This window comes from Mustelus asterias, chromosome 15 (genome assembly GCF_964213995.1).
Source record: "Mustelus asterias chromosome 15, sMusAst1.hap1.1, whole genome shotgun sequence".
NCBI lineage: Eukaryota > Metazoa > Chordata > Chondrichthyes > Carcharhiniformes > Triakidae > Mustelus > Mustelus asterias.
In genome coordinates, this window is record NC_135815.1 from 85,281,968 (window position 1) to 85,305,712 (window position 23,745).

General features: G+C 45.1%; 1 protein-coding gene across 8 annotated transcripts in view; it reads left to right on the top strand.

Moving 5' to 3' along the window:
• The first annotated feature begins 1,930 nt into the window (after nucleotides 1-1,930).
• The window catches only part of stxbp5a (syntaxin binding protein 5a (tomosyn)), a 182,721-nt gene continuing 160,906 nt past the window's right edge, over nucleotides 1,931-23,745 (top strand). For all 8 annotated transcript variants that reach the window (XM_078230233.1, XM_078230236.1, XM_078230235.1 and 5 more), the window contains exons 1-2: nucleotides 1,931-2,267; nucleotides 5,266-5,363. In XM_078230233.1, coding sequence (XP_078086359.1) covers nucleotides 2,130-2,267; nucleotides 5,266-5,363 — 236 coding nt within the window. In that variant the 5' untranslated portion in view covers nucleotides 1,931-2,129. The remainder of the gene's footprint in view (nucleotides 2,268-5,265; nucleotides 5,364-23,745) is intronic.

Consider the following 23,745-nt stretch of genomic DNA (forward strand, 5'->3'; position numbering starts at 1 on the left):
GCAGTGAGTATTAATGCTGTGCAAATATTAATGCTTAGTTTTAATGCTGGCAGTGAGTATTAATGCTGTGTGAATATTAATGCTGAATATTAATGCTGGCAGTGAGTATTAATGCTGTGTGAATATTAATGCTGACAGTGAGTATTAATGCTGACAGTGAGTATTAATGCTGTGAATATTAATACTGTGTGAATATTAGTGCTGGCAGTGAGTATTAATGCAGTGTGAATATTAATGCTGAATATTAATGCTGGCAGTGAGTATTAATGCTGTGTGAATATTAATGCTGAGTATTAATGCTGGCAGTGAGTATTAATGCTGTGTGAATATTAATGCTGTGTATTAATGCTGGCAGTGAGTACTAATGCTGTGCGAATATTAATGCTGAGTATTAATGCTGGCAGTGAGTATTAATGCTGTGTGAATATTAATGCTGCATATTAATGCTGGCGGTGAGTATTAATGCTGTGTGAATATTAATGCTGAGTATTAATGCTGGCAGTGAGTATTAATGCTGTGTGAATATTAATGCTGTGTGAATATTAATGCTGGCAGTGAGTATTAATGCTGGCAGTGAGTATTAATGCTGTGTGAATATTAATGCTGAGTATTAATGCTGTGTGAATATTAATGCAGAGTATTAATGCTGGCAGTGAGTATTAATGCTGTGTGAATATTAATGCTGAATATTAATGCTGGCAGTGAGTATTAATGCTGTGTGAATATTAATGCTGACTGAGTATTAATGCTGACAGTGAGTATTAATGCTGTGAATATTAATACTGTGTGAATATTAATGCTGGCAGTGAGTATTAATGCAGTGTGAATATTAATGCTGTGTGAATATTAATGCTGAGTATTAAAGCTGTGTGAATATTAATGCTGAGTATTAATACTGGCAGTGAGTATTAACAGTAAGAAGTTTAACAACACCAGGTTAAAGTCCAACAGGTTTATTTGGTAGCAAAAGCCACACAAGCTTTCGGAGCTGCAAGCCCCTTCTTCAGGTGAGTGGGAATTCTGTTCACAAACAGAGCATATAAAGACACAAACTCAATTTACATGAATAATGGTTGGAATGCGAATACTTACAACTAATCGCGACACACGACGGCGCAGAGTCGCTGAGCAGAAACTGATAGCCAAGTTCCACATACACGAGGACGGCCTCAACCGGGATATTGGGTTCATGTCACACTATTTGTAACCCCCACAGAGTTTCACTGGCTGTCTTGTCTGGAGACAATACACATCTTTTTAGCCTGTCTTGATGCTCTCTCCACTCACGTTGTTTTGTTTCTTAAAGACTTGATTAGTTGTAAGTATTCGCATTCCAACCTTTATTCATGTAAATTGAGTTTGTGTCTTTATAAGCTCTGTTTGTGAACAGAATTCCCACTCACCTGAAGAAGGGGCTTGTAGATCCGAAAGCTTGTGTGGCTTTTGCTACCAAATAAACCTGTTGGACTTTAACCTGGTGTTGTTAAACTTCTTACTGTGTTTACCCCAGTCCAACGCCGGCATCTCCACATAGTGAGTATTAATGCAGTGTGAATATTAATGCTGTGTGAATATTAATGCTGAGTATTAATGCTAGCAGTGAGTATTAATGTTGTGTGAATATTAATGTTGAGTATTAATGCTGTGTGAATATTAATGCTGGCAGTGAGTATTAATGCTGAGTATTAATGCTGGCAGTGAGTATTAATGCTGTGTGAATATTAATGCTGAGTATTAATGCTGGCAGTGAGTATTAATGCTGTGTGAATATTAATGCTGAGTATTAATGCTGGCAGTGAGTATTAATGCTGTCAGTGAGTATTAATGCTGTGTGAATATTAACGCTGCTGCTGCTGCTTCAGGTGCTGCCTGACATCCGGGTGTGTGCAGTGTGTGCGCAGGCGCGGTGCTGCGGTTGGGGGGCTGGCGGCTGCGCTTCCGAGTCCCGGCTAGAGAGACGGAGACAGAGAGCGGGAGCGAGGAGCCGGGGACCGGGGGAGGGAGCGCTGTCAGCGGGAGGAGGGAGAGCGGCCCCGGCTGGGAGTACAGCCTGCCGGCCGGCAGCAGCAGCAGCAGCAGCTCCGCGGCGCAGGGCCGGCCCTGAGATGTGAGGCGGGCCAGGCGGCACCATGAAGAAGTTCAACATCAGGAAGGTGCTGGACGGCCTGACAGCGGCGGCGGCCTCGTCCTCCTCGCAGCCCGGCCAGCGGCCGCCCGACACCGACATCCCCGAGAGCCTGTGCTCCGAACACTTCCAGCTCTGCAAAGTGAGTGCGGCTCCCGGGCCCGGCCTGTCCCTCCCTCCGCCCGCCCCGGCCTCACATCCCCGGCTACATACCCACCTCCTGCCCGGCCCCTCAGCCCCGCCACCACACACACACCCCCCCAGCCCGGGGCCCCACACACTCCCGGGCTTCACTCACAACAGCGGGAGGGAGGGGAGCTTCGGCCCCGGGTGATGCAGCATTTAAGGGGCCGGGCCGCCTGTCACCGCCCCCCCCCCCTCACTGGGCAAGGTCCCCGCCTCAGCCCCGCAACCCCCCCTTCCCCACCATCAGGAGGGGGCCCACACCAAACCCACCCTGTCAGCACCACACCCACCCTGTCAGGGCAACCTCCCTCTCCCATTGGAGGCACCCACACCAAACCCATCAGGGCACCCCCTCTGCCACCTACCCCCTCAGGGCAACCCACACAGTCAGTGTGACACAACCCCCTCCACACCCACCCCGTCAACCCAAACCCACCCACCTCAGCAGTTCCACCCCCCACCTGTCAGTCCAAACATGGGCCCACCCAGCACCCAGGAGACCCCATCTGTCAATCAAATCACCCAAACCCCCACCCTGTCACTCAGCCACTTTTTGTCTGCCCCCCCCCCCCCCCCAATTCTTTCTCTGGGACCCCCTTGCCCTTTCTTCAGGAATAAGTCCTCCCCTCCTCTCCTCCCTGGGCTCTTTCAGCCGGGCCCCCCACCCTGTCAGTCGGGCCACACACCCACCCAAACCCACCACCAGGTCAGTCAGACACCCCCCCCCCCCCCCCACCACCTCGCGCCACCCAGTCAGTCAAACCACTCACCAGCCCACCCCCTCAATCAGGTCACCCCACCTGTCAGTCAGTCACCCCCCCAACCAGTCAGTCAAACCACCACCACCCCGTCCCCCCCCCCGTCGTCCATATGTTTGTTCAGACAGACAAACCACCCACGCACCATCCCTCACCCTGCCAGTCAGACCACTCCCCCCCCCCCCCCCCCCCCCCCGCTGTCAAGTCAGGCCACCTACTCACCCTGTCAGGACAACACCTCGACCACTCGCATTAGGGTGACCAACCCCATTAGTCCAAACCGCCGCCACCCCCCTGCCCCCCAACCTGTCAGGCAAGACAACCAAACTGTGAGTCAGACCTACTCAACACCCCACCCAGTCAGTCAGACCACCCACCCACCCAGTCAGTCTACATTCTTCACCATCCCCCCCCGCGCCTCCCCCCCCCATCCTGTCAGTAAGACCACCCACCAACTCAACCTGTCAAGTCACACCACCCAACCACCATCCCCATCCCCTCAGACCATACACCCACTCTCCACCCCGTCAGTAAGACCACCTCTCCTCACCCTGTCAGTCAGGCAACCTCCCACCCATCCATCAGACCACTACCTTCCCCACCCTCTATCCCGTCAGTAAGACCACTCTTCTCCCCCATCTCCCACCCCGCCATACCCCATCAGTCTGACCAACCCCTCCCCCTTCTGTCAGTCCGAGTACTCTCACCCACCCTTTAAATCCGGCCCATACTGTCAGTCCAACCTCCCTTCCCCAACCCACCCACCCCATCAGTTGAACCACCCACTCACGCATTTTGGCAGTTCAACCCCCCAACCCATCAGTCCAAGCCCCACAAACCCCTCACTCGTTCAATCCAAATGCGTAGCCACCCAGCACCAAACAACCCCACCCATCAGTCAGACCACCCAATGCCACACCCCTTCAGTTAAATGGCCCAAACCCCACCCCGTTAGTCTGACACCCCATTCAACCCTTCCTGTCAGTCAGACCCTCTGCTCTTTCAGTCGGACCACCCACCCAGCTAGTCAGCCAGTCAACCCTCTTTTTCCCCCCCCCCAACTTCCCTGCCGCCCCCCCAATTCACCCACCACCTGGTCAGTTGACCCACCCAACCCCAACGCCCCCCCCCCCCCCCCATGCCATCAGTCAGATTACCCCCCCCCCCTCCCCATCCCGTCATTCAGACCACCCACTCTAACCCATCTGTCACACTACTCACCCACAACCCCCTCTATCCTGTCAGTCAGACCATCCACCTACCTGGTCGCTCAGCCCCTAAACTGTCAATCAGGCTACTCCGCCACCCCGTCAATAGGAACGCCCACCTGGTCAGTCAGACCGCCCCATTTCCGCCCCCACCCCGTCAGTCAGACCACCCACTACCTGGTGAATCAGACCACACTCCTCCCCACCCCCACCCCCTCAATCAGACTACCATCCACCACCCAACCTGTCAGTCGGACCACCAGCCCCAGCCCCCAGACTACCCACCCACCCCCCCCCCCCGGTCAACCCATGCACCCACCCCCTCACCCACTCACTCAGACCAACCACCCCACACCTGTAAGTCAGACCATCCACCCAGTCTGTTGAACCACAGTCTTCCCTCTGCCGCCCCCCCCTCCCCATCCCGTCAGTAAGACCATCACCCCCCAAACACCCCGTCAGGCCACCCCCACCCCGTCAGTAGGAAAATCCATCCCATCAGTTGGACCACCCACCCACCCCGTCAATCTGACTGCCCTCTTTTCCCCCTCCCCAACCCCATCCCGTCAATAAGACCACCCACCTCCCCAAACCCATCAGTCTGACCATCACATCCACCCCCTCAGTCAGGCCACCCACCACCCGGTCAGTTGGACCACCCAATCTGTCAATCAGACCACCCATCCACCTCCTTCCCCTACCCCATCACTCAGGCCACTCATTTCTCTCCCCCCGCCCCCCCCAACCTTCGCCGTAGTTCAGGGCACCCACTCCATCCATCTGACCCCGTTCAGTCTCCTTTTGCACCCCACTACCTTCCCTCAACATATTTTTCTGTTTAAACCACATTTATTCACTGTTGCTATCTGTCAATCTGTTTTACTACTGTCACCCCCTTGTGTCCTGGAATTTGCTGTCGCTGTAGTCTGTTAATGCCCATTTTTTCCCTCTTGTATGTGGATTTTCCTTCGGCTACTTGTGGTGTCAGACGGTTCGTCATGGATTTCCGTATCAGCCTTCAGCCATGGCTTTCGATCCGGTGCAGAAAATCCTGGCAATTGGAACCCAAACTGGATCTTTAAGACTGTATCCTTTAACTACTATCTGAGAAACATTGCTGAGCTCCATCTGCATTACAGTGCCCTTGGCACCTTGCTCTACCCCAATGGAAAGGGTGGCCGCGTATTCTGTGCCCTGCTGCCCCCTTGGCACGGTGATGTCTTTGAATGGTGCATGGGCCATTGACATGCGACATTTCTCCTGTTACAGCCATGAAGATGTGCAGGAGAAATCCTTTTTTGATTTATCAGTCAGTGGAGGTAATGCCTTGCCATTTGGCTTGTCATTGTGTCTTGCCTGTCAGTTCTCTGCTAATCTGTTGTGTAGCAATTAGTCTGCAATTTACTCATGTTGCATTTATTATGGATTCTAATTATCAGACTTTAAGCTGTGGGGCCTGTGTCTTTTGCCTGTTACGTAGTGTGCGTATACAAGCTCTGGTGGTTCAGTTCTGGTTGGTCACATGCTTAAAGCTTCATTATCAATCTATCCATCTGACTTGGTACAGCTGCCTCCCTCCGCGGAACATGTGCAGTGTAGCTTGTTATATTTTACAACTGTGCGTGCGTTGCAGCATGCTTTGTTTGCCATCTCTTTTAAAACAAAAAAAAACAGAATGGTAAAACATTGCACCTGTGACTGCAGTGTTCACAATCTTTCTTCTATGATTTAGCCTTATATAATGCAACTCAAATGTTACACTGTTGATGCATGGGCTGGCTTATGTTAGTGGAATGTTATAGTGCATTCAGCAGCTTTGTTTTTAAAGTGAATTATGTTTTGTGATTATTGAAACATTAGAGTAATTTGCAATTTTTTTTGGCCCTGGTTGTCTGGCATAAAATATCTGTCATTGACCATCATTCACATTCGAATAAAATCTATCACTTTGAGTATTCCTTGTGTAGTTAAATGGGAACTAGGGGTGTCAGGTGCTTGTGGTGATGAACAGGATCAGCGACAAATTGATTCGGAAGCCTCTTTGTTGCTACTATCCGAACTAAGTCCCATTCGTCTATCCTGGCACAGCGGCTAGCGCTGCTGCATCAGAGCGCCAGGGACTCGGGTTCGATTCCTGGCTTGGGTCACTGTCTGTGTGGAGTTTGCACGTTTTCCCCATGTCTGTGTGGGTTTGCTCTGGTTTTCTCCCACAGTCTGAACGACGTGCTGGTTAGGTGCATTGACCCGAACGGGCACCGGAGTGTGGCAACTAGGGGATTTTCACAGTAATTTCATTGCAGTGTTAATGTAAGCCTTACTCGTGACTAATAAATAAACTTTACCTCTGTTCTCAACTCAATTTTAAAAATCCTTGTGCTCAAGTACACCCAAGCGCTTGCCCTCCCCTCTCTTCCCTTCTAACCTCCTTCAGATCATTGCGCTCCTCCAGTTCTGGCCTGTTGTGCATCACTGATTTTCATCACAGCACCATTGGTGGCTGTGTTTTCAGCTGCCGTGGGCCATTGTCCCAGAATTCCTTCCCTTCTCTTCCATCTCTCTACTTAATTTCTGTCTCCTCACTTGAAACGCTTTTTAAAACCTACCCCTTTGACTACACATGTGATCACCTGTTTTCGTTTCTTGAGTGGCTCCATGTCAGCTTTTGTTAACTTTTTATGAAGTGGCTTCGGGTACTTTATTGTGTTAATACCTGTTGCCTTTTGCCAGCATCGTCATAATGCCAGATAATACATGCATCCTAATAACACCCAGTTCTACCTCTCTACCACTTCTCTCAATTGTCGGATCCTTGTCTAAAATCCAGAGTTGGATGAGCAGAAATTTTCTCCAATTAAATATCGGGAAAACCAAAGCCTTTATCTTCAATCCCTGCCGCAAACACTGTTTGCCATGTGGCCCCTCGAGCCTGCTTCGCTATTCAATAACATCATGGCTGCTCTTTTCGTGGACTCAGCTTTACTTACCCTCCCGCTCACCATACCCATCAAAAATCTGATCTATCTTTGCCTTAAAAACATTCAACGAAATAGCCTCAACTGCTTCACTGGGCCAGAAATTTCACAGATTCACAAGCCTTTGGGTGAAGAAATTCCTCCTCAACTCAGTCCTAAATCTGCTCTTATTTTGAGGCTATGCCCCCCAGTTCTGGTTTCACCCACCAGTGGAAATAAATATCCTCATTTCTGACAACAGTCAGCTGTCTGGGATTGAAGCAGACAGTTCACAACCTTGGTAAAATATTTGACCCTGGGATGAGTTTTCAACCAAGTATCTTTGTCCTCAACGTTGCCTGACTCTGGATCTGCCTCGGCTCATCACTTGCTGAAATCTCCATCCATGCCTTTTAACCTCCCATGTTCGACCTTTACGCTATCCAAACTCTGCTGTCCATATCCTAACTGGCACCAAGTCCCATTTATTTACCCATCACCCAAGTGCTCCCTGCACTTAATTAAGCTATGCCTCAATTTTAAAATTCTCATCCATGTTTCAAATTTCTCCATGGCCTTGCCCCGTCCCCTCCGTCCAATCTCCTCCAGCTCCACAACTTTGAGATTTCTGCACTCTTATAATTCTGGTTCCTTGACCATCCGTGGTTTTAATTGCTCTACTGTTGTGCCTTTAGTTGCTGGGCCGTGTTCAGGAATTCCTTGCTAATCATCTCCCTCTGCCTCTCTTTCTTCCTTTAAGGCACCCCTTAGAACCTACACCTTGGTCATCTGTCCAAATGTTCCTTTGTGGTAGAGAGTGCTTACTGTTAAGTGTCTCAGAATGTTTTGCTGCATTAAAAGCACAATATTAATGCAGGTTGTGGTTAAAGGGACCAGATAATGCGAGGTGTTACTGAACTGTCAATTTTGGTGTCATGATGTGTTGGCTTAAAATTTAGTTATGACACTGAGACTCGTAGCTTCAGATGCAGTCAATATTTGAACTGTCAGGACTTTTCTGAATGTCTTCCGTAATTGAAAAATCCATATAATGGATCTTATCTCTTAATATTTAAAGCTGAAACCAACCCCCTCCACATGATTCAGCTTCTAACAAGAAAAAAGCCAGTTAATTTTGATCTGATCTTTTCCAAGAGCACCCATATATATATATAAAGTCATTTATTCTTTGGAAATGACTACCATTTGGCAAATTATTCACCCAAACGTATCTAAAACTACGATAGCTCAGTTCCTTTTGTTTTCTTTTACCAATGCTTAGCTCCAAAATGGTTCCTCATCACTAATTTTGTTTGCTTAATAATGGAGCCTTTTCCAATTTGATTTTAGATATATTTTGACATTCGCTGCACATCAAAAGATTTTTCTCTCCTCCTTCACAACCAGTTGACTCCAATGATTGGCTTCTCTTGCTCGCCCATTTTTAAACAGATTCTGCCTCCCTCTGAAGTGGTCAAAACAGTTCCACAACTAAGGTGCTCCACATTAACTCAACTGAATTAGTCCATGGCCTCAATTAGAAGTAATGTGATTTAAAACAAGCCTTTCCTCCTTTGTTGAAGGGGCATTGACTTTCACTGAGATTTGGAGTTCGGACGATGGTGTACTGACTCCTTGGGCCCAGGGTTGTCGACTCGGAGCACTTGGATCTGAGGCACACCAGCTTCAGAGCTCAGGAATGTGAGGCCCTGGGCCACAGGCCCCCACCAGATACCGTTTGAGATTGAGGCAGCCGATTTGATTTGATTTATTATTGTTACATGTATTGGTATACAGTGAAAAGTATTGTTTCTTGTGCACTATACAGAAAAAGCATACCGTTCATAGAGAAGGAAACGAGAGAGTGCAGAATGTAATGTTATAGTCCTAACTAGGGTGTAGAAAAAGATCAACTTAATGCGAGGTAGGCCCATTCAAAAGTCTGATGGCAGCAGGGAAGAAGCTGTTCTTAAGATGCTTGGTACATGACATCAGACTTTTGTTTCTTTTTCCCGATGGAAGAAGGCGGAAGAGTGTGTGTCCGGGGTGCGTGGGGTCCTTAATTATGCTGGCTGCTTTGCTGAGGCAGCGGGAAGTGTGGACAGAGTCAATGGATGGGAGGTTGGTTTACGTGATGGATTGGGCTACAATCATGACTTTTTATAGTTTCTTGCGTTATTACCCAGAGCAGGAGCCATACCAAGCTGTAATACAACCAGAAATAATGCTCTCTATGATGCATCTGTAAAAGTTGGTGAGATTCGTAGCTGACATGCCAAATCTCCTTAATCTTCTGAGAAAGTAGAGTCATTAGTGGGCTTTCTTAACAATAGTGTCAGAATCGGGCGGGGGCGGGGGGGGGGGGGGGGGGGGTGACCAGGACAGGTTGTTTGGTATACTTAGTGTTAATTTCTCCTTAATCTTCTGAGAAAGTAGAGTCATTAGTGGGCTTTCTTAACAATAGTGTCAGAATCGGGCGGGGGGGTGATGACCAGGACAGGTTGTTTGGTATACTTAGTGTTAATTCATTATGAGCATGGATTGCGAGTGTTGGAATGCCATTTGATGAGTTTTCCTTGGTCAAGACCATACATACACTTTCCAGTCATTAATTGATAGCAATTGTTAGCAAACTGTATTTTTAATCCGATCCTCAGAACTTAGCCGATTTTAGTTTCATCCTTGGGTAACTCAGCACCATCCAGGTTAGTTATTTGCTGCAGACCAGAAGGTTAGCTGTCTAGTCTATGGCCAGTCGCTGCCACCTCTCGTTCTACTTCAGACTGTCTACCTAGCTGCCGCTCTCGCTCTCATTGTGTATTAGACTGGAAACTGAAAAGTTCAGACAAATGTATTGAGAGTATCTGGTATCAAGGAGTTCCAGTATTGTGTGCTGGAATTGGAACCATATTGTTTTTATGTTTAGGGATTAGGTACAGTAAACGGACAAGATAAGGTACAAAAGTTGGATAGGAAGTGCTGATAGTGGAGAAGTTAGAGAGAGCAGGCATGATTTGGGCGGCAATTGATTGGTTTGCAGGAGGGAAATAATGCTATCAAATGGGATTCATGTGTTGATCAGCGCAAGGACACTTAAAAAAGGGGAGTTCTGGAACAATCAAAACATTTTCAAGGAGAAAAGGAAAAAGAGTCAATACCTCCTAGCTCTCTGTTTATCTTTCCTGAGACACTCTGTTTCAAGCTGTCTAAGTAACTTCTTGTTAAGTCAAACCACCGTGACTACCCTAGCCCAAGTCTTGAATGTCCTCTTGTCTGTGACCGATGCATTATCCTTCATAACCCTCCTCAATCTTCAAGCAGCGTTCAACGCAGTTCACTTCACTGGCCTTTCTCATCAACTCCCCTCTGTTGCCTAGCTCTGTGGGTCTGACATTGTGTTCTAACCAGATAAGCTGAGTGCACCGCAGCAATTGCTTCTCCTCCTGAGAGGTGAAGTTGCAGGGAACAGGCAAGGAAGTATTTCCTCATCTATATATTGCCTTCCTCTGCAAGCAGAGATATTTTCTGTATCTCTGCTATTTGCATCCCGATTGACCTCCTCTTCATGTCTCAACCCCTGATCACCCCTCTGCAATCAGATTGCCTGTCTAACACCATCATGAACGTCAGCCATTGTTTGCCTGGTACTTGCTCCCCTGCAAGCTTGTGCAGGCTCAGTTCGCAGCCTGTGTCCTGTTTGATCTTGAGCTGAGATTCAAATGCCACATCCTGTTCATCACCAAGACTGCATAAAATTCATGCAGCATTGCTCAACTTAGCTGCTGGAACCATTATTTGTGCATCTGTCACCTCTAGTTTCTCCTGCTCAACTTTGTAAAGCACCATTGGAGTTTTTGTACTTGAATAGTGCTGCATGACGATGAGTCATTGTTGGTGATCCCTCTAACAGTGAGATTGCTAGGTGCTGCAGAGCTGTGGTTTGTAAATGTTGAAAAAGCTGGGGATGGGTTGACGTTAAGAGACCACTCGTGTTTGCCTAGTTGGTTAAAGACTTTGAGAAGAGCGGAGGACTGATATTAGGAAGAAGGAGCGGTAGAACTTAAAGCTGTAAACTCTGGGTTACCCTTTATCTTTTGAAAGCCGTGAATAGACTTCTGCATGTAAGAAGAGGTTTGCACCACAGAAGGCTATTCAATTCATTGTGCTGGTGCCATCTTTCTGCTAGTGCAATCCAAATCAATTCCCTCTGCCTTGGCTTCTCCCATAGCACTGTTTCTTTTGCTGCTTTGAATATTCATCCCATTTTCCCAGAAAATATGCTTTTGGTCTCTGTCTAAGCCACAAATCATTCCGTGCTCTTAATTTCTTGCAGAAATAAGCTTCTCTTAACCTCTCCTCGCTCTTGTAGTGACTAATTAGTGGCTGTCCCGCTAATCAAGTAGTGTTTGTAAATAACTGCCACGCTTTTTGGGAGTGAATCAAATTGTTGAGGAAAGTGGGTTGTACAGGGCATGATCGGAGAGAGCAGATGTTAATGTGGAGGAAGCAAATGAAACCTTGTTGAAGTTCGAAGTGAAGAGTTCTGTAATTAACTTCTGATCCAGTGGGTATTTCTGGATGGATAAATTACAATGGGTCAATGACTTTCCTTGTCTGTAATTGTCTAGTCGGAGGTGACACATCTTGAATTCTAGATAAGCTTGGGTTGAATGATCAAAAGGAGGAAGAGATTTGAAAGTCGCAATAAATCTTGGGATAGGGGGCTCGAGCCTAAATGGAAAAAAGTGCCTGTGGCCACCACCTTTGGAAGAACTTGCTTTTATGCTGAGCCTTTCATGACCATGGGACATCCCAAAGTGCGTTACAGCCCACTGAAATATAGTCACTGTTGTAATGTAGGGAAACACGGCAACCAATTTATCCGCTGCAAGGTCCCACAAATAGCTGTGTGATAGTGCAGACTATTTGTTTTTTTAGGTAAACAGTGGTAGAATTGGACAGAGTCAGCACGGATTTACAGAAGGGAAATCATCTTGTCTAATCAACTGGAATTCTTTGATGATGTAACTAGTAGAATTGATGAGGGGAGCCAGTGGATGTGGTTTATTTGGACTTTCAGAATGCTTTCGACAAAGTCCCACATCAGGGATTAGCATGTAAAATGAAAGCGTATAGGATTGTGGATATTGTATCGAGATGGATAGAAAACTGGCTGGCGACTAGAAATAGAGTAGGAATAAACGGGTCTTTTTCCAAATGGCAGGCAGTGACTAGTGGGATACCGCAGAGATCAGTGCTGGGACCCCAGCTATTCACAATATATATTAATGATTTAGGTGAGGAAACTAAATGTAATATCTCCAAATGTGCAGATGACATAAAAGCTATGTGGGGGGAGGGAAAGCTGGATGGATGTATTATAAGACAAAAACCTGACAGAGTCACGTAAGAAGCTATTAAGACGAATGTCCAAAAATTTGGTCGGGGTAGATTTTAAGGAGCATCTTGAGAGGAACAGAGAGAAAGCGAGGTTTAGGAAAGGGAATTCATGAGCCCAAGGCCTTGGAAGCTGAATGTACAGTTGCTGATGGAGGAATGAAAGGAATCTGGAGATGCGCAAGAGATCAGAATTGGACAAGTGCTGATGAAGCACTGGGTTCACAGTTGGATGATGTGCTGTTTTGTAAGGCCAGTTGTGTTAGACTATGTAACGCATGTTGCTAAAGTAGATCTGTCCCTCTATAGATTCCAGCCATTGCCATCTGGTTAAAGAGCCTTGCAAATTGGAATATGTTCATCAATTTCAAACTGCATGTTGAGCACCTTGTTTTTGAATCTGTAGCAAAGTGTGATGTCTGGCATATTTTGGTGTGCTGGACATAATGATTTTAATACATTAATTAAAATTGACTATCAAATCCTGCTTTTAAGCTTTGCCTGTGGTGATTAAATAGGATGCTTTCACATTCAGCATTTTAATCCATACACCACAGCCCACCAGTAAAATTTGTCCAAGTGCCCCTGAAGTTAATCTTTCTCATCTTACCTACCCATGCTGTTATGTATTATCAGCAAAGTCGGTACCATTTTATTTGATATTGTAAACGAGGATGCGTGCGTAGATTCTCGTGGAAGTTCACTACTTGTTGTCTGAAAGAATGTTACTTGTTTCGGGTCTACTCCAAATACTCCTCTTGGGTTCAGGGTCATTGGTTATGATTGTAAATGGATCCTACATCCATCCCCTATGATCAGGGGTGTATTTGTACTTGCAGATATCTGGCTACTTGTTGCTATAGCCTGGGAGCCATGACACTGAGACCCCTAATTGTGTGTATTAGTTTCTGTGATCTTTCACCAACGCCATCTGCATTTTGCCTTATCTTCAGGAAAGCCGATTGTCCTCCAACTAAAATGTTAACATTGTAAACTAATCAACTTAAAATCAAGATATTTGATGAAAATAACAAGTTTCATTGAAATTCTATCTTTGCTCTCACTCCTTGTAACATCCAAAAATAATAAATAGTTAAGTTAGCCCTTGATGTAAGCCTAGCTTCACAACGCAAATTGTTATGCCTTGAACTGACCCTACCTTCTGAAGAAAAGTTCTATTCCTCAGTGTCAGTCTACACGCAGTTTGAATTTGAAACAATTTTTCCATCGCAAGCAAGGGAGTGAATAAAAAAGAGAACTTGATCTTTGCCCTCCCTCCGATGCTCTTTTGAGGATTGGTTCATTGGTCAAGAATCTAAACTACACTCCTTCCTTTTTGTGTTACTGAGACATCAGCTGGAATCCTGCACTCCATAAATGGAAGCTATTTGAGCATTGCATCCAATTCCTGTCTTCACTTGTGATAGTGAGCCCCATCATCTCAAACCGATGCATTATGTGGAAAATGCTGGTATGTTGGCTACTTCATCTGGCCACAGTGATGAATCCAATGTTTGAACCAGATTCCACTTTGCTAAGTGGAATTGAAATTAGTAATATCATCACATAAATTAATCTGAAATCCCTTCTTGACCAAATAGATCATCTCAAACTTGGTACAGTTCATTTTCTATTTACCACTACTCACTTTCTTCTGCTTCATGTTCAATTAATCCAAATAGGCAATATTCCTATTCAGTCACATCCCCAAAGAATACCAGTAGGCTTGAGGGTTGGCCAATTACTGCTAATTTATGCTGAATGTGTCCCCAAGTATCTGTGCTCTGTGGCTTCTCATTCAGAGCAGTCATTGGATCATAGAAACTCTACAGTGCGGAAGGAGGCCATTTGGCCCATTGAGTCTGCACCGACAACAATCTCACCCAGACACTATCCCTGTGGTCCCACATATTTACCCTGCTAATCCCTCTAACCTACGCATCCCAGGACACTAAGGAACAATTGAGCATGGCCAATACACCTAACCCACACATTTTTGGACTGTGGGAGGAAACCGGAGCACCCAGAGGAAACCTACGCAGACACGGGGAAAATGAGCAAACTCCACACAGACAGTGACCCAAGCAGGGAATCGAACCCAGGTCCCTGGAGCTGTGAAGCAGCGGTGCCAACCACTGTGTCACCGTGCCACCCACAGTCCTTGGAATGCTTGCAAATGTTGTTCCCAATATGAAATTAAGTTAACTGTAGTTACTGAATTTGTCTTTCCCTTAATCTGAATATTCATGACTGTACAGAAAATATTAGCGAAAGCATCTTTGATTTCAGGAAATAAACCCATTTGGCCCATGAGATTTATGAACATTTAATTCTATCTTTTGCACAGGACATCTTTCACTAATGTCTGCCTGTGCTACTGTATGTAATGGAGTTTATGAAACCTGATGTGATGTGCCCATTCAATGTATCTGCCATAACCTGGAGACTGAATAGTTTTACTCAATTTATTCTTGAATGGACACCCTGTCCTTCAATTTCCTTCACTCTTCCTTTTTTTGTTTGACTAATGTGTGAGTCATGATTCCCTCAATTTCTTTGCTTCCTTGTATTAATTATTTCACTTTTTTTTAGGTTCTATCCATCCTTCATAACCACTGCCCTAGTTCTAACCTAAGGTTTTCATTTCTATCTTGTTTTCCATATCCTGGTTAATGACTTGAAGTCATTCTATTTTATTACTTTTGTGATCTGGGTTTCCGTATTAAGTTCCTACAAGGCTCCAAAGTTAAATCTTAATGATTTTGAAGTCAACAGATTACGTATGGCAGTCACCTACCTCCAGGCCACTGACCTGTTCTGTTGGGTCACCAAACGTCAGCTCAACACTTGGGTCACTGTCTGTGCAGAGTTTGCACGTTCTCCCCGTGTCTGCATGAGTTTCCTCCGAGTGCTCCAGTTTCCTCCCGCACTCCAAAGACATGTGGGATAGGTTGCTTGGCCATGCTAAATTGCCCCTTAGTGTCCCAGGGTGTGCAGATTAGCGGGGTAAATGTGTGGGGTGACAGGGATAGTGCCTGGGTGGGATTGTTGTCGGTGCAGACTCAATGGGCTGAATGGCCTCCTGCACTGTAGGGATTTTACGATAACATAATCATGACTCCATCTGCTTGTTTAGGGGTTGTATCAGGAAATCAGTTCGTATTTTTCACTACTTATTTCTTGATAACACTTCTCTCTGACCACTCCCCCATCTGTGCCTTCAACCTTCAGTATGTTGAAACCCTTTAGTTAGCATGTGACCATATTCTGCAGATTTCTTAGCAAATTGATCATCCCCCTATCCACCTGCTTCCTTGGTCGTTACCAATTAATGCTTTGTTACTCTTAATCACTCATTTCTCAGACCTAGAGAAGAGCTTTTATTGATGGTTGTCAGAGTTAAGAAGGGATCTATTCCCTGTTGAGTAGTGAGTTACAGACCTCTTAATCATGGGAATGGAATTAAGGTACAGTGCTAGGATTAATTTTGAGTAACAAAGCAGAAGCAGTGAGTCATGACTGAGAGAAAATCATTTATGAAGCAGCAACTAATTTGGTTGGAGTCAAACTGAAAACCAGGGAGAAAAGAGGCATTCAAGATAAACCAGTTGGACTGGCCATGAACTAATTCTAGTGGAATAGAAAAAAGACTGAACCCAGATTGTTTGGAAAAATTAAAAAGTAGATCAAACTGTGAACCGACAGCTGGAGAAATTTGACTGACATGGCGATGATGCAGGTTAAATAGATCCTGATAAATAGATTTCGACTTGAGAATAAAAATAAGATCTGCATGGATCAGTAGGCTAGGAAAATATTATAATAGTCTTATGGTAATTATCAATGGACTAATACCAAACAAAAGTGAGAATTGTAGGAGGTTGGAGAAGGGGTGGGAAGGGGGGGGGGGGGATGGGTGTGATCTGCAAGACAGCTGGTCAACATGAAGTGAAATAGAGCTTTTCTGAGTATTTGAATACAGGGATAATCAAAGGAGTAAGAGGCCATCTTGTATTAAGTGGAGAATTAGAGCAGGCGCAATGTGCTGAATAAAATCTGCTGGACAGGATAGTGTCCTGAGTTATTGGGGAATAGAGTGGAGGTACATGGACATCTGCAGTGCGGGGGCAGGTAAATTGACCGTATAAAGACAAAGGGGAATCTGGACTTTGCATATAGGGGCATTGAATACAATTGGGGGTTGGTTAGCTCAGTTGGCTGGACGACTGGTTTGTGATGGAATGACAGCACAGGTTCAATTCCCGGACCGGTTGAGGTTATTCATGAAGGGCCCCGCCTTCTCAACCTTGCCCCTTGCCTCTTGCCTCAGGTGTGGTGATCCTTGGGTTAAATCACCATCAGTCAGCTCTCCCCCTCAATGGGGAGAGCAGCCTAAGGTCATCTGGGACTATGGGGACTTTACTGAATATAAAAGGAATGCCATGATCATGAGTTGCTGAAGCCATTGGTTCTGGCCACCCCGTTATAGTTATAGAAAGGGTATCCCGAAGTTTCACTGGGATGTTATAGAGACATCAAATATGAGTTATGAAGAGGCTTGAAAAATTCAGACTTTCTCTATTGGCACAGAGAAGGCTAGAGATAGTGAGAGTCTGATAGGTTTCAAAATCATGAAACCTCTTGGAAGGGTAAACAATGAAAGATTGGTTCCACTGGTAAGGGGCCACAGACTGAGGATTATCATTAGAAGAATAAAGAGGAAGTTAGGAATGTTTTCTGTGACTGGAACACTAAATATTTTATCAAAAGATGCTGTTGAGCTGACAATTTTAGGGTTTAAAGAGTACAGAAGTTGACTGGCATTTGTGTGGAAACTGCTGTGTGCTGTAATCTCTAATCTCTGTCTGTAATGTTTCAAGTTCTGCATCCTTTCTATAGTTGCTGTGTCACTCCTGATCAATAATGTAGCTCTTCCACCTGTCACCAGCTCTTAGCTGTTATCTGACATAAGCCATGTCAATATTTTCATTATGCCTCTAACTCTGCCACATTTATTCATGTTTATCCAAAACACAAGGGCCTGTTCACATTTGATGATTTTGCTCTGAATATTATTTACCCTTTCCCCTTCCTAGTGTAAAAAAGATGGTAGCATAGTGACAGTTACTGAATTGATCATACAGTTATTGTAAGTTCAAATTGGACCTTGGGGTCGGCACGGTGACACAGTGGCTAGCATTGCTGCCTCACAGCGCCAGGGACCCAGGTAACTGTCCATATGGAGTTTGTACATTCTCCAAGTGTCTGCATGGGTTTCCTCCAGGTGCTCCAGTTTCCTCCCACACACCAAAGATGTGCAGGTTAGGTTATGCTAAATTGCCCATTATTGTCAGGGGGATTAGGAGGGTAAATATGTGGGGTTACGGGAATAGGGCAGGGCCTGGTGGGATTGTTGTCGGTGCAGGCTCGATGGGCCAAATGACCTCCTGCACTGTAGATTCTACACCCGGGTTCTGGAGAAGGTGGGACCTGTACAAGCCAGACGGATTATACCTGGACAGAGCTGGGACCAATATCCTCACGGACTTTTGCTAGTCTATTGGGGAAGTTTTAAACTAGTATGGCAGGGGGATGGGAACAAAGGATAGGCTTAGATGGGTCAGATTCAGACCAGGAAATGGGAGGTAGAACATTAACTAGTGATGTAGTCAGCGACTCAGAAAGGGAAAAGAAACAAGGATTTAAAAAACATCCAACAAAGGAAATTGAAGGAGTTGAGCTGTTATACTTCAGTGCAAGGAATATTACAAACAAGGCAGATGAACTAAGGGCACTGATAGACACTTGGCAGCATGAGTCATTGCTATAACAGAAACCTGGCGAAACGAAGGCAAAATTGGCAGCTCAGTATCCCTGGATATAGAGTTTTCATGATGTGGAGATGCCGGCGTTGGACTGGGGTAAGCACAGTAAGAAGTCTCACAACACCAGGTTAAAGTCCAACAGGTTTATTTGGTAGCAAATACCATAAGCTTTCGGAACACTGCTCCTTCGTCAGATGGAGGAATTATGGCTTCATAATTCCCCATCTGACGAATGAGCAGTGCTCCGAAAGCTTATGGTATTTGCTACCAAATAAACCTGTTGGACTTTAACCTGGTGTTGTGAGACTTATTACTATAGAGTTTTCAGGCAGTGGGTGACATAAATGAGGGGGGGGGGGGGTAGCATTATTGGTTAAAGAATCAATTACAGTTGTGAGAAGGTATCATATACTAACTGGTTAACAAATGAGGCTCTATGGGTTTATGAGCTTAGGAATAAAAAAAGGGCAGTCATACTACTAGGAGTATAACTACAGATCCCAAAGAGTGCGAAGGAGATAGATGTTTGTAGACAAATTTCTGCCTGTGGGAATAAGAGGGCAATAGTAGTAGGAGACTTTAGCTATCCCAATATCAACTGGGTTTCAAACAATATAAGGGGCACTGAGGGTGAAAAGTTCATGTACTACGTACAATAATTTTTTTTTAAGCAATACGTGACAAGCCCAACAAGAGGAGATGTAATTCTAGATGTAGCCTTGGAAAATGAAGGGCAAGTGGGTGAAGTGACAGTGGGCGACCATGTTGGGGATAGTGATCACAATTCGGTTAGATTTCATATTATGGGAAAAGACAGAGATAAATCAGGAGTAAAAGTTTTAAAATGGGGGAAAGGCAAATTTTATAAAACTGAGAAGTGATTTGAGGTAGACTGGACAAGACTGCTAAAGGATAAATCAGTGATAAACCAGTGGCAAACATTAATAAGTGAAATCCTTAGGGTACAAAGCTGACATGTCCCCTCCAAAAATAAAAATGGTACTGCCAAATCTAGACCCCCATGGCTGCCTATAAAAATACAGGGGAAGATTAAGCAGAAAAAGAAAGCTTATGATAGTCACAAAAAAACTTAACACTGCAGATAGCCTAGAGGTGTTTCGACAGTCCAGGGATCAAGTAAAAGAAATAAGGAAACCGGAGTAGGCTTGAAAAAATATTAGCAAGCAAAATTAAGGAAAACCCAAAGATGTTTTACCAGTATATAAAGAGCAAAATGATCGTTGAGGAAAAAGTGGGACCCATCAGAGATGAAGAAGGGAACACGTGTGAAGATGCAGAGGGTATGGGAAGGATTTTAAATGAATTTTTTGTCTCCGTATTCACAATGGAAAAGGATGATGTGGAAATAGTAATCCAAGAGGAACAGTGTGAAATATTGGTTCAAGTAATGAGAGAGGGCGTGGAATCTGTGAAAGTGGTTAAGTTGCGAGAGCCGGATGGATTGTTCCCTCGGATGTTGAAGGGCGTCAGGGAGGAAATAGCAGATGCTCTGAGGATTATTTTCCAATCCTCACTAGACACAGGTGAGGACTGGAGGAATGCAAATATGGTTCCATTGTTTAAAAATGGTAAGAAGAAATTGCCAATTATAGGCCAGTCTTACTCCGGTAATGAGCAAATTGTTAGAATCAATCCGGAGAGATCAGATAAACTGTTACTTAGAAAAACATGGACTAGTCACGGATAGTCAGCATGGCTTTAAGGGAAGGTTATGCCTTATACATTTGATTGAATTCTTTGATCTGAATTGGAGTCTGGAACTGGATTGATGAGGTTAGTGTCGTGGATGTTGTCTACATGGATTTTAGTAAGGCATTTGACAAGGTCCCCCATGGCAGATTGGTCAAAAAAATGGGATGCAGGGTAATATGGCAAATTGGATCCAAAATTGGCTTAGTAACAGGAGCCTGCTCCGCCATTCAATAAGATCATGGCTGACCTTTTCAGGGACTCAGCTCCACTTACCTGCCCGCTCACCATAACCCTCCATTCCTTTACTGTTCAAAAATGTATCTATCCTTGCCTTAAAAACATTCAACGAGACAGACTCAACTGCTTCACTGGGCAGGGATTTCCACAGATTCACATCCCTTTGGGTGAATAAGTTCCTCCTCAACTCAGTCCTAAATCTGCTCCCCCTTATTTTGAGGCTATGTACCCTCGTTCTAGTTTCACCCACTAGTTGAAACAACCTCCCTGCTTCTATCTTATCTATTCCCTTCATAATTTTATATGTTTCTAGAAGATCTCCCTCATTCTTCTAAGTTCCAATGAATATAGTCCCAGTCTACTCGGTCTGTTCTCATAAGCCAACCCTCTCAACTCCAGAATCAACCTAGTGAATCTCCTCTGCACCGCCTCTGGTGCCACTACATGCTTTCTCAAGTAAGGAGACCAGAACTGTACACACTACATGAGGTGTGGCCTCACCAGCACCTTATACAGCTGCAACATAACCTCCCTGTTTTTAAAACTCCATCCCTCTCGCAATGAAGGATACAATTCTATTGCCTTCTTAATTACCTGCTGCATATGCAAACCAACATTTTGTATTTCATGCACAAGGACACCCAGGTCTCTCTGCACAGCAGCATGCTGCAATTTTTTACCATTTAAATAATAGCCCATTTTGCTGCTGTTCCTGCCAAAATGGATGACCTCACATTTACCAACATTGTATTCCATCTGCCAGGCCGTTGCCCAATCTCTCAAACTATTTATATCTACATCTGCAGACCTTGTGTCTTCTGCACACTTTGCTCCGCCACTCATCTTAGCATCATCTGCGAACTTTGACACACTTGGTCCCCAACTCCAAAACACAAGAAGGGTAGATGAAGTGAGAGATCTTGGCGTGCAAGTGCACAGGTCCCTAAAGGTAGCAGTACGGGTAGATAAGGTTGTAAAGAAGGCCTATAGAATACTCCCCTTCATTGGCAGAGATATAGAATAAAAAAGTAGGGATATAAAGATGAAATTGTATTAGACACTGATGCCATAACTGGAATATTGTGTGCAGCTCTGGTCACCACATTACAGGAAGGACGTAATTGCTCTGACGAGAGTGCAGTGAAAATTTACTAAAATGTTGCCAGGGTGGAGAATTGTAGCTACGAGGAGAGATTGGAGAGGCTATGGTTGTTTTCCTTCGAACAGAGAAGGCCGAGGAGTGATTGAGGTATACAAAATTGTGAGGGTTAGAGAGTAGATAGGAGGAACCTATTTCCCTTGGCAGAGAGTTCAAAAACCAGGGTTATAGATTTAAGCTAAGTGGCAGAAGGTTTAGTTCGATCATGAGCAAAAACCATTTTACTCAGAGGGTGGTGATTGTCTGGAATTCACTGTCTGAGTTGGGGTGGAGGTGGAGACCCTAAACTTGTTCAAAAAGTACCTGGATTTGCACTTGAGTGCTGTAAGTGGCAGGGCTATGAGCCATGTGCAGGAAGATGGGATTAGAAAGGGCACCTGGGTGTCTTTGGGACAGCATGGACATCTTTGCTGTCTCAGTTGTGGTTCTAATCTCATGAAACACTTTGTGAATGTAAATTTAGTTTTGAAACAAAAAGCTGGAATTGGCAAAAGTGACCACAAAACTGTTGAGTTATTGGTAAATTTCAGCTGGGCCACTCATGATCCTAAGGGATGGAAATCTTCGTGCTCACCCAATCTGAGCCCATCGGCAACTCGAGTCCCAATTGGCAGCATTTATTGCCCATCCCTAATTGCCCTTGAGAAGGTGGTGACGAGCTGCCGCCTTGAACCACTGCAGTCCATGTGGTGGTGCACCTACAGTGCTTCTGGGGAGGGAGTTCCAGGATTTTAATTCAGCCACAGTGAAGGAAGAGCAATTATAGTTCCAAGTCAGGATGGTGTGTGGCTTGGAGGGAAATTTGCAGGTGGTAGTATTCGCATGCATTGCTGTTCTTGTCTTTCTAGGCAGTAGGGGTCGGGAATTTGGAAGATGCTGTTGAAGCAGTCTTGGTGAATTGCTACAGTGTATCTTGTAGATATTACATGCTGTTGCCACTGTGTCGGTGATGGGAGGGAGTGGATGTTGAAGGTGGTGGATGAGGTGCCAGTCAAGCAGGCTGTTTTGTCCTGGGTGGTGTTGAACTTGAGTGTTGTTGAAGCTGCACTCATCCAGGCAAGTGGAGGTGCTTTGTTAATCGTGGACGTGCTTTGTTAATCGTGGACAGGCTTTGGTGAATCAGGAGGGGAGTTAGGCTGTGCAGAATTCCCAGCCTCTGATCTGTTCTTGCAGCCACAGTATTTGTATGATTGATTTGGTTCAATGATAATGCCCAAGATGTTGATAGTGGGGATTCAGCGATGGTAATGCCATTGAATGTCATGGGGAGATGGTTAGATTCTCTCAAAGTATCTGATTTTCTTTCCTTCTAAATTGACCCAATGCTTGGCAATAGCGGCAACGGTGGGAATTGTGGGAAGAAATAGAGAGATAGTCACATGAAATGAAAGGGGCGAAAGACTCGATGGAAGCGAAGGGGTAGAGAAACATTTGTGAGATGAGAGAGGAGCATGCACACCAACGAGGCAAGGGAAGGACATATACAGAGTTGGAGTAGAGGAAAGAGACATGGGTAGGGAGGGAGTCACTCAAAATGAATGGGAGAGGGGGAATCACGTATTTGGCGAGAGGCTGAGAGCTTGATATTTATCTTGCCTGTTTGCTTTGAACAAAGGTGACTTTAAATATAGAAACAAAGTATTTTTCTTGTTAACTTTAAGGATTTTGCCCTGAAATTGGTTATGTTCCTCTTGGCTGTTCCCAAGAGATGCAATGAAAATACTTCACCTGCTCTCACTCCCCTCTGGCAAAGTATTTTCACACAGAAATAATCCGTGCCTATGTTTCTGCTCTTTATCCCAGTTGCCTCTGCTTCCATATATAATCTCTATACTCCTATTCTTTGTTACTGTGTTTCCAAGACTGAATTCCAAGAATTCCCACTCACCCGAAGAAGGGGCTTAAGGCTCCGAAAGCTTGTGTGGCTTTTGCTACCAAATAGACCTGTTGGACTTTAACCTGGTATTGTTAAACTTCTTACTGTTTTTTCCAAGACTGGCCAGTCCAGACCAAAAATTATTCATTGTACCTTGGTATGCCCTGTGCTCATCTTTCCCTCCCAGTGCAGCCTGATCCAGTGCACCCTCCCCCAGTACTTGGATGAATTGACCTCAGCCATTTTTGCCATGTCTCGGCCACATTCAGTAGTCCAATGTGTATCACACAGTATAATTAATGTTCCTTTA